The following is a 15,877-nucleotide window of genomic DNA, read 5'->3' as shown; positions in this document are numbered from 1 at the left end:
GGTGCCCCTCCTCCCCACCGGCTCGGCTCTGCGGGCGCGCGGGCGGGGGCTGGGTTGGGCGGTGTGGCCCGCTCGGGAGTCGGCGGCCCCGGCACGCTCTCCCCGCCCAGGCCCAGCCAGGGGCCGGACCGCCGCCTGTCGTCATCCCGGGCAGGGCCCAGACCCGGGCGCGCGCGCGCGCGTTCTCTCCGGCCCCGCCCCGTCCCAACCGGCCCAGGCCCTGGCCCCAGCCCGCCTTCGCCAATACTGGGTGCCGCACACTCCTCAACTGGCTCCTGGGATGAGGCACATGACAGTCACACACACACACTCGCGCGCGCACACCTTCCTCCAGCCGAAGACCAGACCCACACACTGCAGCGCTGGGTGGGTGGGTGCGTCTCATGGAGTTCTCCCCCTATGCATCCCCAGAGCAAACCAGACCCTCCCCTGCGTGCCAGGCCAGGGTAGTTCTTCCCCATTTCTAACTACCTCTCTTCCTCTACCCACCTCCCCCGCCAGGCTACTGCTCTGAGTCGGATAGTCCCAGTTTCGCGGGCCATATGGGAAAAGAGAGGCATTAACCGAGCATGTGCTATGCGCCTGGAGGTCTGCATGCACTAGTCCTCTGTCCTCAGAGCAGCCCTGTCACCTGCTTGTTACACCCAGTTCATAGCCCAGACCACTGAAGTTCAGGGAGCTGGAGCAGAGACTCAAACCCAGACCTCTGCTTTGAAGAATCCCGCTTCTAGTTGCCCTTAAACCCTTACCCCTTCCTTTCTCCTACCTCTTCTTGTCCAATCGGTTCCTGCCCCACCATGGATCAGGAACCCCTCCCCACCACCGCCATTCTTCACTTCTTTCTGGAGGGGTTTGCTTGAAAGGGGGTTGCCAGGTCCTGCGGAGACACTGCCATCCTTCCTCCCAGCCCAGAGCATCCCAGCTTACAAGCTTGCAGGACTTGTGGGGATGAACCACGCGGATGATCTCCCCGGTGGGTATCAGCTCCACTTGCAGTGCCATTCCGCCTGTAGGGAGCCAGCTTGCTGAGCACTGAGCACTGGGACCTCTGAGCGAAAGCTGCCTGCCCACCCACTGGCTCTGGCCGATCCAGGAACCAGGAATCTATGGGCTAATGCCGAGATGGCCACTTGGTTTTGCTTCAACTCCAGCCCCAGGGGATGTGACCAGTCCAGCTCCTCAGGACACAGCTGGAGCAGTCCAGGTCTGATTGGGAGGCCTCTTGGCCCAGAGGGTTGGGGCAGGAAGAGGAGGGGCTGAGGGATGGAGGAAATGCCTGTTGTCCCAGGTAACCAGAGTAACTGATGCAGTCACCCATGGGGGACCCTGGACTCCAGGTCAAAGGGTAGGAGGCCTTTCCCCAGAGCAGCTCTATGACTAGGTCTCTCCCACCGCCCACTCTCTCGTATCAGCAGAGGAGCCCAAAGCAGAGAGCACATTCTCTCCTAAGCCAACAGGATCCCACAATAGGCACTGACCCCCCTGCCATCCCCCCAGCTTGGCTGCCTCCCACAGCAGCAGGTGAGCCCATGGAATTTTAGAGGCCAGTGCTGCTAAGGGCTGGCCATGGTGGGCAGAGGGGGTTGTCAGGAGACACAGGAGGACACTGTGAGGAGTCCCATCCTACATGGAGTCTCAAACACTCAGAAGGTTAGTGCCTGGGTACTTTGGGTGTGGGCAATTTCTCACTGTTTGCTTCTTTTCAACAGTACCCCCTGTTGCCCCTCACCCCTAATGTTCCTGGTTTTCTATCTTTATTGTTGGTAAATCATAGCTGACACTTTCCTGGCCTGGAACTGAGCCCTCTAGTCTCCAGCCATTCCTTATAGGAAGTGAGAACAGGGAAGTGGATGGGGGAAACAGACCTTTCCAGAGGGAGAGGCTGGCACGGGAGGGGCTGGAGTCCAGCGGGCCTGCGCTGGCATTGATAGCCCATAGGCAGGGACCTTCCCCCCAGGTACCCTTCCCTTTCCTCCTTACAGCTTCCCCCGCCCAGGAAAGGCCAGCAAAGCTTCCTTCCTTCCTCCGGGAAGCACATCTATCCAGGGCAGGCTCATCCCTTGTGGCCACACAATGGCCCTTATCAGCTGTGGAGTCAGGCGCAGAGAGCAGTGCACACCAAGTCTCACATATTTCCTGTTTCCATGCAGCGGGTCAAGGGTGGGCCCAGAGCGGCCATATCCTGACTGGGGCCAAGAGGAGGGAGAGCACTCCCCCTTCCCCTTTCCGCCTCTCAGTCACTGCTGGACTCACCCCTCCCAGGCGAGGAGGGGCCCTGCAACAGAGGCAGGGGCAGGGGTGTGTGAAGACTTGAGTGCAGGAAGGGGAGAGGTAAGCATGTGGAGGAGAAACAGGGGGACCCCTGGAGTTGAAAGACCCAAGAAAGATTCAGCAACAGGGCTACATTAATCGGAATGGGGAGGTGGGCATAGTGCTTTATTAGTTTTTTGAAATTGTTCTCTCACAGTAATCTTGTGAATAGGTACAAGATTTGTACGTTACAGACAACTGAGACTCCTTTGTATGTTGGGGAGGTTCGAACTCTGAATCAAACCCAGGTCTCCAGACTATTCCTGCATTTCTGGTCCTGCATGACACCACAGCTGTTTGTGTAACTTTGGAGGGATCACACCACTTTTGTTTTCTCTGTCTGCCAGATGAAGGGTGCTATTTGGGAGCACCCATGATGGCTGTGCATGTGAGAAGGAACAAGGTAGGCAAGTGAGGGGGTTCACATCTCCCTAGGTGTGTGTGTTGGGGGAAGGGATCGGATACCATGGGAGAAAACTTAGCAGAAAGGATCTGGGGAGAAGTGGGACAGAGAGAAAAGATGGTGACACTTTGGACAGCTTAACCCAGTAACAAGGCACAAGACTAGGGTTTGAGGGAGTGGTGGGTGAGGAGGGGTGGACACTAAGAGCACAGTAAGCACCTTTTCCAAGGGTTGTCAGTTGCAAGAAATCCATTCTACTTAGCAGCAGAGTAAACTAAGCACCCAACAGCATAGACGGCATGCCCCACCTGGGCGAGAGATCCAGAGGGTCACCATTGCAGAAACCCATCCTAGTCCCATCCTGGCCACATCTGCCAACCTGACACCGAAAGTCTAGTCTGGATCTAGAGGGCCCTTGTCCCTGGAGTCTAGCAAGGAGTTCTGGGCTCATCACCATGTGCCTCCCTCACCCCCATCATCAAAGAACCATACACAAGTATAAAAGCAATATTTCTAATTATCCTCCAATGTAACAGACACAGAACACAGGTAGCCACAGCCTGCTAGAAGCCAAGGGGACAGACAGTTCTTGATATACATGGCTCCAGAGTGGAGTGTAGAACATAGAGCAATTGGAGTGACTCTCAGTCTCAGGTCATAGGATGGGCATGACAATCACTGAGCAGGCTTCCTGAGGTGTCTTCTCCTGGGAGAAAGGCCATTGAGTCACCACTGGCAGGAGGTGAGTGTCTAGAGTGGGGACAGGCAGTATCCGCACAGTGTCTGGAGGGTGCTCCCTGAAGACCCCCAGGGCCAAATTTTCCAAAATGTCTTGATCCTGGCTCTCCTTTCCGACTGCCCTAACTTCTGGGTCCTGGGGGATCCAGAGAGAGGAGCAGTTTCTGGCCAGTGACTCCAGATAATGTTGGGTTAGATGAGCTTGATCTGGCAAGAACCTCCTGGAAAAGTCTGTGGCTGCAGCTCTTCTGCCACCTGTCAACCCTTCTAAGAAGGCAGATTGGAGGCATGGGGCCTGACCCACTAGCAGAAGCTAACCTGGGTTGTTTCCAATTCTCTCTGCTCAGGCCCTGGAACTTCCTGGGTCAGACTTATGCAGGGGATTGGGGGAAGGTTGTGCTGGCAGAAAGACCCTCATTAACCTGCTCACAACCACTACATAAGAGCCTGGGTAGAGGGACCCCTTCATGCCACCCACTTAGTCATACTGCTTCTGTTGAAAGCAGGGATCCCAGACCCTCTGCTTATTCCTTATGGGAACAAGCTATGAGATGCCAAATCTCCTGGAACTCAATGCTGTTTGTGCCAACCAGTCTATGGAGCCTGTACAAATGTGAGCATCTCCCCCTCCCAGGCAGCCTGAGGCCCAGGATGGCGTGACAAGAATGCAGGCCTGTGCCAGATGGGGCATGTGCCTGGCAGGACTGCTTGGGCGGGACTGGAAGGATGTGTGGGGGGGAATCAAGAAATGACATGCAGGCTGGAGGGTCCTTCCACATCTGGTGGACTGTCCCCAAGTCTTCACTGTTGACAAACTAGCTGATTTCACCCACATAGCAGCAACAACAACCTGAATTTAAGTGGCCAATTCCAGAAATCTGGACTGAAAAGAACAAAAGAGTCTGGCTAGAGCTCACTCTAGGAGGTGGGTACATGAAGGGTATTTGGCTGCCTCCGCAGGGGAGTGGGCTGGGCCCCAGCACACCTGGCAGTGGTAAAGCAGAGCTGGCTGCCAGTTCTGGCCTCTGCCCTGGATTCACTCCCATCATAGCTCAGATCTGTGGTTGGGCTTCACCCAGTGGGTCCTCCCTCAAAAAGGAGCAAGGCGGGATCTGCAGGAATAAAACAGGTGGCAGAAGGGGGAAGAGCAGGCCTTCTTCCATGCCTTTCCATCACTCTCATTCCACAGCTGATGTGGTTCCATGGGTATGGCTCAGCTCCTAGGCCTGTGGCTTCAGGGAACGGTGGGCTCATATCCTCTGTGAAACCCTCCCCCTTACCCCACCAGCATCCCTTACCTGGAAGGGTCTGCTTATCCCCACCACAGAATGCAGATTGTTGCTATAATAACAGAGAAGAAACTGATCCTCAGTCTCAGGGATATTGCTGATATCGATGTATACCTGGAGAAGAAAATGGACAGGAATGGGGTCAGCTCTACAGCTCTGGGCCCTACCCAGCTCTCAGCAACAATAGTCCAGCACTCTGTTCCTTCCAGAAGACAGAGGAGTGCTCATGGAAGCCCACCTGCTAGAGATGTACCTGGTTCAGGCTGTCACTGGAGGAGACCTGGTTGTCCCCGACCCAGACATAGGACACATAGTCATTAATATGGCGCAGCCCCACCTGTGGGAGGGGGGAATAGGGCAGTCAGTGGTCAGGGAGGACAGAGGACCTTAGAGCAAGTCCTAAGGAAAGGATAGTCTCACTGCTGGTGCTGGCCATCACACTGTACGTCCCCCTCCCTTCAGTGCCAGTTCCTAGGTCGGAAAGAATCCCTGGAGTGGACAAGGGTGAGCTCTTCAGTGTCTCTGCCCAGCTCTTGTGAGCCCTCAGGAGGGATAAACCAGGCTGTTCCTGGTGGATTCCCAGCCTTGCCCACCACATCACCTTGTACAGTCCAATCCAGTCCCAGGGGCTGCTGAGGAAATCTGGGGCTGAGGAGTAGCTGATCAACATGTTGTTCTCCATGGTCCACAGGTCCTCAGGTATCAGGGTGATCAGCGGGGCAGATACCAATGGCTTCAGCTACACACAGGGGTGGGAAGGGAATTGAAATCCCAGAGCATCATTCTGTCCTGAGGCAACTGTTCCTGGCTGCTCCCCCCAGCACAGTGGGGGGAAGAGAGGCACCCAAGGTGGGGAGGGGTGTGTGCACAGAACTCCACTATGCTGTCCTGGCTGGCTAGAGGGGAAGAGAAAGGGCCAAAGGCCTGTCAGGGGAGTGGCTGACCCTGCCAGGGAGAATGGGGCTGAGAGCCAGCTGGGTAACATAAGGAGCCAAGTGCTGGGGGGTGAGGAATGGGGGAGAATGGGCAAGTTGCTGAGAGGTTTAAGAAAGAAGCCAGGCAGTTGCTCTCAGGCCTCCAGGGTTTCTCACCCAAAGTCCCAAATCCAATTTTGTGAGGGGGATGCTCTGGTGAGAACAGCTGTAAGAATGTGGAAGGGCACAGTGGTGTAAGGACAGAGAAACCAGTATGAACACGTGAAGGCTGAAGGAGCACCCAGCAGCTTGAAGGAGGTAAACACTGCCTTGGTCATTAGATGGCAAGATACAAGAATGCAGGGAGCTCCCTTTGCAATCTGATCCAGAGGGTTTAGGGCAAATAAAAGGAAATCCTACTTCACACAGTAGGTAATAAGTGTAATGGAACTCATTAGCCCCAAGGGAGAGGAAATGGAAACCTATTCACAAAGGGTTTGAACACGTTTTTGACAGACAGAGCCATCAATGGTTCCTAAGAAGAGCTGGGATACCTGACCTGGGAGGAAAAGCAATCATGTCCTCCTACAGGTCTCCCCTGGGGGATTGGCTGACACTAGAACCTGGCCTGGAGAGCTTGGGGATGTGGCCCAGCATAGCTGTTCCTCTGCCGAGTGTCAGGCAACCTGGTTCACCTCCAAGACAAAGGTACCAGTGACAGGCTTATGGTCACTGATGCTGTACATCATATGGCTGACGTAGCTCTTTAGAGACAGGGAGAAGAGGGGGGCCAGCAGACTGGGGGTGTGGGAGCTGGCCTGGGGCTGCCGCTTCAACCTCCACAGGATGCGGTCGGTCCATGCAGGTTTGCGTTTTTTCTCACTGGGTGTGAAGAGAAAGAATGGAGAGAAGAAAAGGTTGACATGAGAGCAGGAATGAGCCCCCATGAGCTTACTGGAGGAGCCCCTAATTCCGAGGTCTAATAATGGCCGTTTCCCAAAAGAAACCCAGGTTTCCCAACAGAATCAAAGGTATGCTGGCCTTTGTCAAACTTAGCCAAGTACCCTCTGTCTAGCCCACATTTTTACAAGTAAAATTGTGACTCAGAAACATTCCATTTCAAAGCTTTTCTTCTTTTCTGAACAAAAGCAGCATTAGATTAAAGAAGCTAAGGTTTAGATTTTGAAATTAGACAGACCTAATTTGGCTTCCCTGCTTACTAACAGTGTGACCTTAGGAAAAGGAAGGGAAGCATTTAGGGAATGTTTACTACATGCTTGTAATCAGTACCATTATCATCCACTCTTTACAGGTGGGGAAGTTGAGTCTTAAACTTCTTAAAAATTGGTTCAGTGGTGGTAACCAGAATGTTGATAGAAACATATAGATAGTAAAGGCCATTCTGAGGTCTCAGATGGAAATGGGGAAGAGCTTATTGGAAGTTGGAGCAAAGGTCACCCTTGTTATAGACTGGCAAAGAACTTGAATGAACTATGTCCATGCCCAAGGGCTTTATGGAATGTAGAACTTAAGAGCAATGAATTAGAATATTTGGTGGAGCGCTATAGTTTGAATGTCCCCCCGAACTCATATTGAAGCTGATCCTCATTGTAATAGCATTAAGAGGGTGGGAAATCAGACTATGGTATTGAAAAATGGGGCCTTTGGGAGGTGACTGGATTGTGAGGGCTCTGCCTTCATGAATGGATTAATCCATTTATGAAATAATGAGTTAATGGATAAATGTATTATCATAGGAATGGAACTAATGGCTTTATGAGGAGAACAAGTAAGCATTTTAACACACTCTTGACTTCTGATCAAGATGGCAGAATAGATAGTACCCAGTGTTACCCTCTCCCACAATCAACCAATTTTCAACTATTAAAAAGCAACGACTGCCAAGCTGGGGCCACTAGAACTCAGAGGAAGAGGAGGAGACCTATGGAATTCATGAGGGCAGGAGAAGCCATGATGAGAGAAAGAAAGGACTGCTCCAACAGTTTCGAATCCTGGCCACGTCAAAGTTGGCCCTGGTGAGCACACAGAGCAAGAGCTGACAAAAGCCACAGCTGTGCTCTTTGTATGAAGTTGCTTGGAGGCTGCAGGGGAGAAGGCCTTGGTGGCCCCCAGGCCAGCAAGACCACTATCAGGGTTCCTGTGGACCCACATAGGAGCAAGGGGCCACAGACAACTGAAAAAAGGAGCTACTCAGAAGCCAGTGAGTCATCACAAGCGACTGGCATGTGGCCTGCCCAATGGGAAGTGTTTGGAGTGTGGGGGGTGGGAGAGACATGCTCATCGAGGGGAACATTGGGGCACCATGGACAGGTGATCTGCTCTCCAATTAGCACAGGCCCACTCAATGGAGACTGGTCAGGAATATAGAACTGCAAGGGATGCAGTTTGCTGAAAAGACTTAGGCACAGACAAGAGTTTCCACACAACCTGGGTATACCGGACCTCAAAAGACCCGGAAGTGAGTACGAGGCCAACAATTAAAACCTGAGTAGCACGGGCTGAGCCCGTGGCGCACTCGGGAGAGTGCGGCACTGGGAGCGCAGCAGCGCTCCCACCACGGGGTCGGATCCTATATAGGGATGACTGGTGCGCTCACAGCGCTCACTGGCTGAGCATGGTGCGGCTGGTCTCAAAAAGGACAAAAAAACCCCCAAAAAACCTGAGCTGCACAAAAAAACCTTTCCCAGGGAATCAGCAGCAAAGCAGCAATTTAGCTCAACCACAGGGCTCAAGTGCTGATTCCCACAGAAAGTTTCCCCATTTTAGAAGTAACCAAAGGACAAGAAATTAGTTCTAGCACAGAGTTTAAGTGGTGTGGGTAGCTAAAAATCCAACACAGAACTGAAAGAAAAAACAAAACACCTACAGATCAGAGATAAAATTCTGTTATCAACCAGTAAAGGTCTAAAACCACCAAAGAACACCTATAAAACCTAGAAGAATTGGAAGCCCCCTGGGCTCCAAAACAGGGGTGGGGGAAGGGCAAAGGCCTCAGATACACCCCCCAACATCCGTAGCCAGCCCAGTGACAACCAAGCCACCATTGGAAGTGCCCCAGTCTCCTGAGCCAGGGTGTTGGGAGACCAAGGGACTCAGCTACACACCCTGACATCTGCATCTAGCCCAGTGATGACCACCGAGCTGCCACTGGAAGTGCCCCAGGCTCCTAAGCCTGGGTCCTCAGCCACAAACCCCGACATCCACTTCCAGCCTATCAATGACAACTGAACTGCCACTGGAAGTGCCTCAGGCTCCTGAGCTGAGTTGGGGGGCATCAAGGGCCTCTGCCACACCATCCCAACATTCACACCCAGCCTAGTAATGACCACTGAGCCACCACCAGAAGCACCCAGGGCTCCTAAGCCATGGCAGTGGAGGGCTGAGGGCCTCAGTCACACCCCCGCAAATCTGTATCCAGCCCAGTGATGACCACTGAGCCACCACCAGAAGCACCCAGGGCTCCTAAGCCATGGCAGTGGGGGGCTGAAGGCCTCAGCCACGCCCTGGGGACGTCTGCAGACAGCCCAGAGAAGACAACTAAGCCACCACCAGAAGCACCCTGGGCTCCTGAGCCAGGGCAGTGGGGGGCTGAGGGCCTCAGTCATACCCCTGCAAATCTGCATCCAGCCCAGTGATGACCAAGAAGCCACCACCATAAGTGCCCTGGGCTCCCAAGCTGGGGTTGGGTGGGCCAAGGGCCTCAGCCATGCACCCCCCCCATCTGCATCCAGTCCAGCAAAGACCACTGAGCCACCACTGGAAGCATCCCAGGCTCACAAGCCAGGGTGGTGGGGGGGCTGAGGGCCTTAACCATGCCCCCCAACATTCACATCCAGCCCAGTGACAACTGAGCTACTGCCGGAAATGCCTCGAGCTCCCGGGGTTAGGGGAACTAAGGGCCTCAACCATGCCACCCCAACATCTGCATCCAGCTCAGCAATAACCACTGAGCCACTGCCGGAAGCCCCCTCAGTTCCCCTGCTGGAATGAGGGGGGTGCCACAGGCCTTGATCATGGCCACCCCTTCCATCTCCTCCTACCCTATCCCTTTCCCCCTTCCCCTCTCCCTCTCAACCCCAACTGCTTCACAACATCTTAGAACATATTAAAAACAAAACAAAAAAACACATTGTCGTCCCCCTCGTCATGTGATGCTCTGCATTGCCTCAGGACTCTGCAGAGTCCCCACCAGGAAGAAGGCCCTCACAGATGTTCCCCCTCAACCTTGGACTTCCCAGCCTCCAAAACTGTAAGAAATAAATTTCATTTCTTTATAAATTAACCCCTCCCAACATATATATATATATAAATTACCCACTTTCAGGTATTGTTATAAGCAACAGAAAACAGAGTAGTACAGAAAAGTGGGGAAGAGAAGTAACTTTCTCAAAGTCACAAAGCCATTAAGTAGTGCACCAGTATTCACGGCCAGGTAGCATGACCACAGAGCATGTGCTCTCAACCACAAGGCCAGCCCCTCTTAGGACTAAGCTTCCTCATTTGTAAAATGGAGATAATAATAGAAGTTTCCACACAGAGTTGCCGAGATGATTAAATGAGAAAAAGTACAGAAAATGTTTAGCACATGCTTGGTTCAAAATAAGCTCTCTACAGACACGAGCCATTATGATTCTTTGCTCTCAAGAGTCAACTGAGAGACCTCCCACCTGTTCTCCACTTACCAGTTTCTCTGAGGAGCATGAAGAGAGGCTGTACAGCCCTTGGAGACAAAGTGCTTTCCTCCTCTAGGTAACTGAACTTGCCCAAAGACAGACAAGTCTCTGACACTGAACCTAGCCCTGCTCAAGCACCCTCTTGGGTGTTCTCTAAGCCAGCTGGACTTCCAGGCCCCACCCTCAAAATGGAAACAACCAGCCCTGAGTCCTGGAATCAGTGGGGGGCTAGGGATGGGGGAAAGCTGATGTTTCTGGGTTCCTCCCCCTTGGTGGAAGATCTCCTTTCTCTATAAATCAAAAGAGCAGTAAAGCCTGATCAGATGATTCCATACTTTAAAATCCTTAAGGGGTCTTTATTGCCTCCAGAATAAAGTTCAAGTCTCCCAAGTAGGGCTTTCAAAGGGCTCGGGAATCTGATCAACATCTCCCCCCATCTCTGTCCTACCTTATCTCCCATCACTTCCCCAGACCCCTCAGACCTACCTAACCCTTCACTCTCTCAAACCCCTGGACCTTTGCTATTGCTGTTTTTGCTGCCTGGAACACCCTTCTTCACCAGGGAGAGTCTAAATTCCAACACTGCCTTTGTCATAAAGCCATCCCTGAACTTACATTTCTGCTTTCAGAGCATTTTATTTATTTATTTATTTATTTTTTGTCCTTTTTCGTGACCGGCAACGGATCGCAACCCTCAGTGTCGCGCCCGCACCGGACCGGGACCGACCACGGGATCGCAACCCCCGTTGTTGCTCCCGCACCTTGCTCAGCCAGCGAGCAGCCGGTCTGTATGTGGGATCCGAACCCTCGGTGGGAGCGCCGCCATGCTTCCCAAGCGGCGCACTGTAGCAGTGTGCCACTGGGCCGGCCAGAGAGGATTTTATTTTATTTATTTTTGGCAGCTAGCCAGTACAGGAATCTGATTTCCAAAGCATTTTATGCCAGTACTTACACAATTACATTATATTGTAATTTTGTTTCTCAGTCAACACATCAATTTGTATGTGAACTCTGAAGGCAAGGACTGGCTCTTGGAGTCTCCTGTGTATCCTCAACATTAGTACAGATCCTGGCACACAGGTAGTCAATAACTGCCCAAACTAACCGAAAATCTCCAAGCTCCTTCTCTCTCCTCAAAAATGCCCATCTAATCTTAACGCATACAGTTCCATATACTTGTAATCAGCTTGAAACACTCAATTACTATTCATTTGTTCATTCATTCATTGGTGACTGGCTGGTACAGGGATCTGAACCCTTGACCTTGGTGCTGTAACACTGTGCTCTAACCAACTGAGCTAACTGGCCAGCCCTTCGATTACTATATATATAGGTGGCTAGCTGGTACAGGGATCTGAATCTGTAACCTTGGTGTTATAAGGCTGGGCTCTAACCAACTGAGCTAACAGGCCAGCCCTTTGATTTCTATTTTAAATAAACATTTTGAGTGTACTGTTGTCACTTCAACAGCAATATAGTATTCCAGCAATTGAGGAGAATGGTATCACAGTGGTGAACTCAGACTCTAGAATCAGAGATCAGTTGGGGGAAGGTTCTGTCCTGTTAATTAAGAGCTAAGTGCCATTGGGCAAGTGACTTCACCTCTCTAAACCTGTTTCTTCAACTGTAAGATGGGGTGATAAGAGTACTTACTTCAAAGAGCAATTATGAGGATTAAAGAAATTAAGGCATGTCAAAGGAGTGGTCAAGAAGTGGTAACTGGCTAAACCATGGTCTGCTTATGGACTCCCTGGGTTGTTTCCAACTTTTCACTCTTCTGAGGAGTATTCAGAGGACATGGGAATGTGGCATTCCCATTCCAGAGACTACAGACACCAAATCCCTGAACTTGCCTTAGACATTAGGTGTCTAGCAATGCTTAAAAGTTGGTAATATACTAATGCACCTTCTCTCTTTCAAAGCATTCCCTTCCCCCTACTTCCCTATGATGATTAAGAGCTTAAACTTCACATCAAGATCCTCTCCTGGTCCTGACCACAGTGTCTCTCCTTCCTCTTCAGGACTTCTCAGCCTCCCCCTTTTCTCCTTTTCCATGGCCTGGTCCAGGCTCATCACTAGGCACCTGTATTGTTTATTCTTTCAACCAAGATTTACTGATCAACCCTTATTATATAACAGGGCAACTGGGAATATGATAAACAGGACCAATGAGGTTCTTGAGGAACTTGTCTAACAAACAAAAGATAAGAAACAAATAAGCAAAATAAATGTGCACAAATTAAGTCTTACAAATTTTCTCCCAGCTCCCCATTTCTAATGATAAGAGCTAAAAATTGGGTGTGGGGCTGGCTGGTTAGCTCCATTGGTAGAGCGTGGGGCTGATAACACCAAGGTCAAGGGTTTGGATCCCTGTACCTGCCAGCCTCCAAAATGAATGAATGAATGAATACATACATACATACATACATACATAAATAATGGGTCCTTCTGTGCACTAGTCACGGTGATAGGTGTCTCATGGGCTGTTCTAATCTTTCCAACAATACTGTGTTACAGGTCACATTTTTCTCCTTCTATGGGAGGACACTGAAGTTCAAAGAGGCTACTCTGTCCATGTGGAAGCTGGATGTTTGCCCAGGTCTGCTGACTATGAAGTTCATGTTCCTTCCACTGTGCTCCCCTGTCTCTTACAACTAGCCACCTTGTAATCCATTCACAACAGTATGAACTATCTCACAGTGTGCAGTATTACCAGGTGAGGCCTCACTAATGCTTTTTGGCTGAATGGTTGTGGCTGAGTACAAGACTTGTTTCTTAGGGCTGGCTGGTTAGCTCAGTTGGATAGAGCATGGTGTTGGTAACACCAAGGTCTAGGGTTCAGATCCCCATACTGGCCAGCCACCAAAAAAAAAAGGAATTGTTTCTGGAGGTGAATTAGCAAACCTTTACTTTCGAAAGATTAAAACCAAGTAACTCACAAGATTCTCTTAACCTAACAGTCTAAAAAACTGAGCCAATTTACTGACCCCAAAGTAGTGATATGTTCAATTTCTGGGTCCAAAAGCATTTTCCCTTCAGCTCCCCATACATGGCTTTTGTTTATGTCTCCCTGAACTCTGACCATAATATCCTCTGCTCATTGCCTACAGAGGGGTTGTCTGGGTTCATAATGGCAACTGTAACAAAACTCTACTTCAATCCCTGACTTTAACAGGATTTCCCGTCCTGCCTTTAGCTCTTTTACCCTTCCCTGTAATGGAGCTGACTTCGTTTCTCATTACATCTTGGCTTGAGGACAGGGCAGTGGCTGGTCAAAGCTGCATACCATACCCTGCACACAAATCACTCAGTCACTTTGTACAGCTGGGAAAGGCCAGGGTCTCTGCTGTGTCAGGCTCCCCTCAAAGTCCCCTCATCAGTGTTGCTGACTGATTGGATTGCCTGCCCTTCTCCTTTCTGCTGAACTCTGCTGCCTCCTTCAAGATACTCTCCTTGAAATAAGTGTGCTTGACCCCTCCTGGCTTCAGCTGTCTGCCTCCTTACCATTCGCTCCAACTTCCTTTGACACTTCTTTTTTTTTTAAAGATGACTGGTAAGGGGATCTTAACCCTTGACTTGGTGTTGTCAGCACCACACTCAGCCAGTGAGCTAACCGGCCATCCCTATATAGGATCCGAACCCGTGGCCTTGGTGTTATCAGCACCGCACTCTCCCGAGTGAGCCATGGGCATAGGATCCGAACCCGTGGCCTTGGTGTTATCAGCACCGCACTCTCCCGAGTGAGCCATGGGCATAGGATCCGAACCCGTGGCCTTGGTGTTATCAGCACCGCACTCTCCCGAGTGAGCCATGGGCCGGCCCTTCCTTTGACACTTCTGCACAGAGTTCTAGAAACCTTCTATGGGCTAACTTCTGGGCTTGATAGTGTTTATTTGGATCTCTTTGCCATGGGTGGGTCCCTCTGCTAGATTGGTTGCTCCTTAAATATCATGTCTTTTCCTTTTGTCTTCTCAGGCTCCCAATCCAAACATATGCTAGGCACTCTGCTACATACCAGGGATGGTCATAAATCAGATCCAGTCTCTACTCTCTGGGCATTCAGAGTACAGCAAGAAAGGCACACTGTGTTTTAAGAGCAACACTGAACAGCAGAAATGATTACATTTTGTAATGATGAACATGCTAATTATCCTGATTTGCACATCACACACTGTACACAGGTATAGATTTTTGACTCTATACCCACAAATATGTATAATTAATTGTTTCAAAACAACAACATTGAAAGCATGGTATGTGCAAGGCTTGGTGGCATCACAGAGGCAGGAGAGGAACTCTCAGTGAGATGGGGAAGGGTAATGGGAAGGCTTCCTAGGAGAAATGATGTCTGAACTGAATTTTCAAGAATGAATAACAGTTTGATTAGACAGGAATGTCTCTGTTCCCCATGTGGGCTCAGGCCCTGCCCACCACAGGAACTCCCAGCTGCCTTTGGGCCTTGGCCACAGCCAGGAGTATTTGTTATGATGTCCCCTGTTCCTGCCCAGACATTCCTTCATTTCCTGGGCTCCAGGCAAGGGGAAGGACTACTGAAAGCTCATTGGTCTGCAGACATAAAGACTTGAGTTCAAATCTTGCTTGATCACTAAGTATGTTATTACCTTACTTAGACATTCCATGAGACTCAGTTTCCTTATTTGTAAAAAGTCAATAACAGTGTCTACCTATGAAGATATGGTAAGAATTAAGCAGCCAAAGCCCTTTGCACAATGCCTTGCACATGGTAAGTGCTGGATAATGCCAATCACAATGAACTATTATGTGCAAATAAGTATCTGTTTCCTCCTTAGCTAGCATTTGCTGTCCTGCCCTCTTTGCTGCTACTGGCAAGACTGGCTATGAATGCAAGGGCACTATGGGCTTGAGGGAAGCACTGTGGGCTACAGAGTAGAGAGACTGGTCTGAGCCCCAGCTCTGCCACTCACTGGCTGAGCCACCTGGGGAAGTCCTTTGCATCTCTGAGCCTTTCTACCCTGTCAGACCCTGACAACTGCAGCCCAGACCCAGCTGTGTGCAAAAACTTCTAGTCTCCTGTTAGTCTACCATGCCCTGGGGGAAAGGAACACCTGCCCATATGGCCTATTAGCAGCTCTTTTCCTGCTGGCAAGTGAGGTTTTGAAGTCAATTGGTAGAGGTCCCACTGAGGCCTTAGAGCTTCCATGATGACTTTCATTTCTAATGGACAGCTGTGGAGACTGACAGGCTCCCTGCAGCTATGGACATGGGCCAGCTAGCCAGCAAGAGACTGCCCTCTTACCTTCTTTCTGTGACTCAGGCTGGGCCCTGTTTCCTCTGTTCATTGCCTCTTCTTCTGTGCACTGCCCTGGCCATAACCCCATCCCATCTTGATCCCCTCTCCTGAAATGACTCACTCACTCTTTCCTTGGCAGGGACACTTTTTTTTATTTAAAAAAAAAAAAGATGACCAGTAAGGGGATCTTAACCCTTGGCTTGGTGTTGTCAGCACCACGCTCAGCCAGTGAGCAAACGGGCCATTCCTATATAGAA

General features: G+C 50.7%; 1 protein-coding gene across 7 annotated transcripts in view; it reads right to left on the bottom strand.

Moving 5' to 3' along the window:
- The window catches only part of INPP5K (inositol polyphosphate-5-phosphatase K), a 32,079-nt gene that overhangs the window by 7,069 nt on the left and 9,133 nt on the right, over positions 1–15,877 (bottom strand). For 4 of the 7 annotated variants that reach the window (XM_008592880.1, XM_008592893.1, XM_008592915.1 and 1 more), the window contains 5 exons: positions 6,350–6,536; positions 5,342–5,479; positions 4,994–5,077; positions 4,750–4,854; positions 2,402–4,563 (listed from right to left, as the gene is read on the bottom strand). In XM_008592880.1, coding sequence (XP_008591102.1) covers positions 4,504–4,563; positions 4,750–4,854; positions 4,994–5,077; positions 5,342–5,479; positions 6,350–6,536 — 574 coding nt within the window. In that variant the 3' untranslated portion in view covers positions 2,402–4,503. Of the gene's footprint in view, positions 1–2,401; positions 4,564–4,749; positions 4,855–4,978; positions 5,078–5,341; positions 5,480–6,349; positions 6,537–15,877 lie in introns of those variants that run through there. The other 3 variants (XR_552062.1, XM_008592888.1, XM_008592902.1) reach the window with 3 other exon arrangements.

This window comes from Galeopterus variegatus, unplaced genomic scaffold (genome assembly GCF_000696425.1).
Source record: "Galeopterus variegatus unplaced genomic scaffold, G_variegatus-3.0.2 Scaffold155, whole genome shotgun sequence".
NCBI classification, from domain to species: Eukaryota; Metazoa; Chordata; class Mammalia; order Dermoptera; family Cynocephalidae; genus Galeopterus; species Galeopterus variegatus.
The sequence above is the reverse complement of the archived record's forward strand: the minus strand, read 5'-3'. Positions and strand labels throughout refer to the sequence as shown.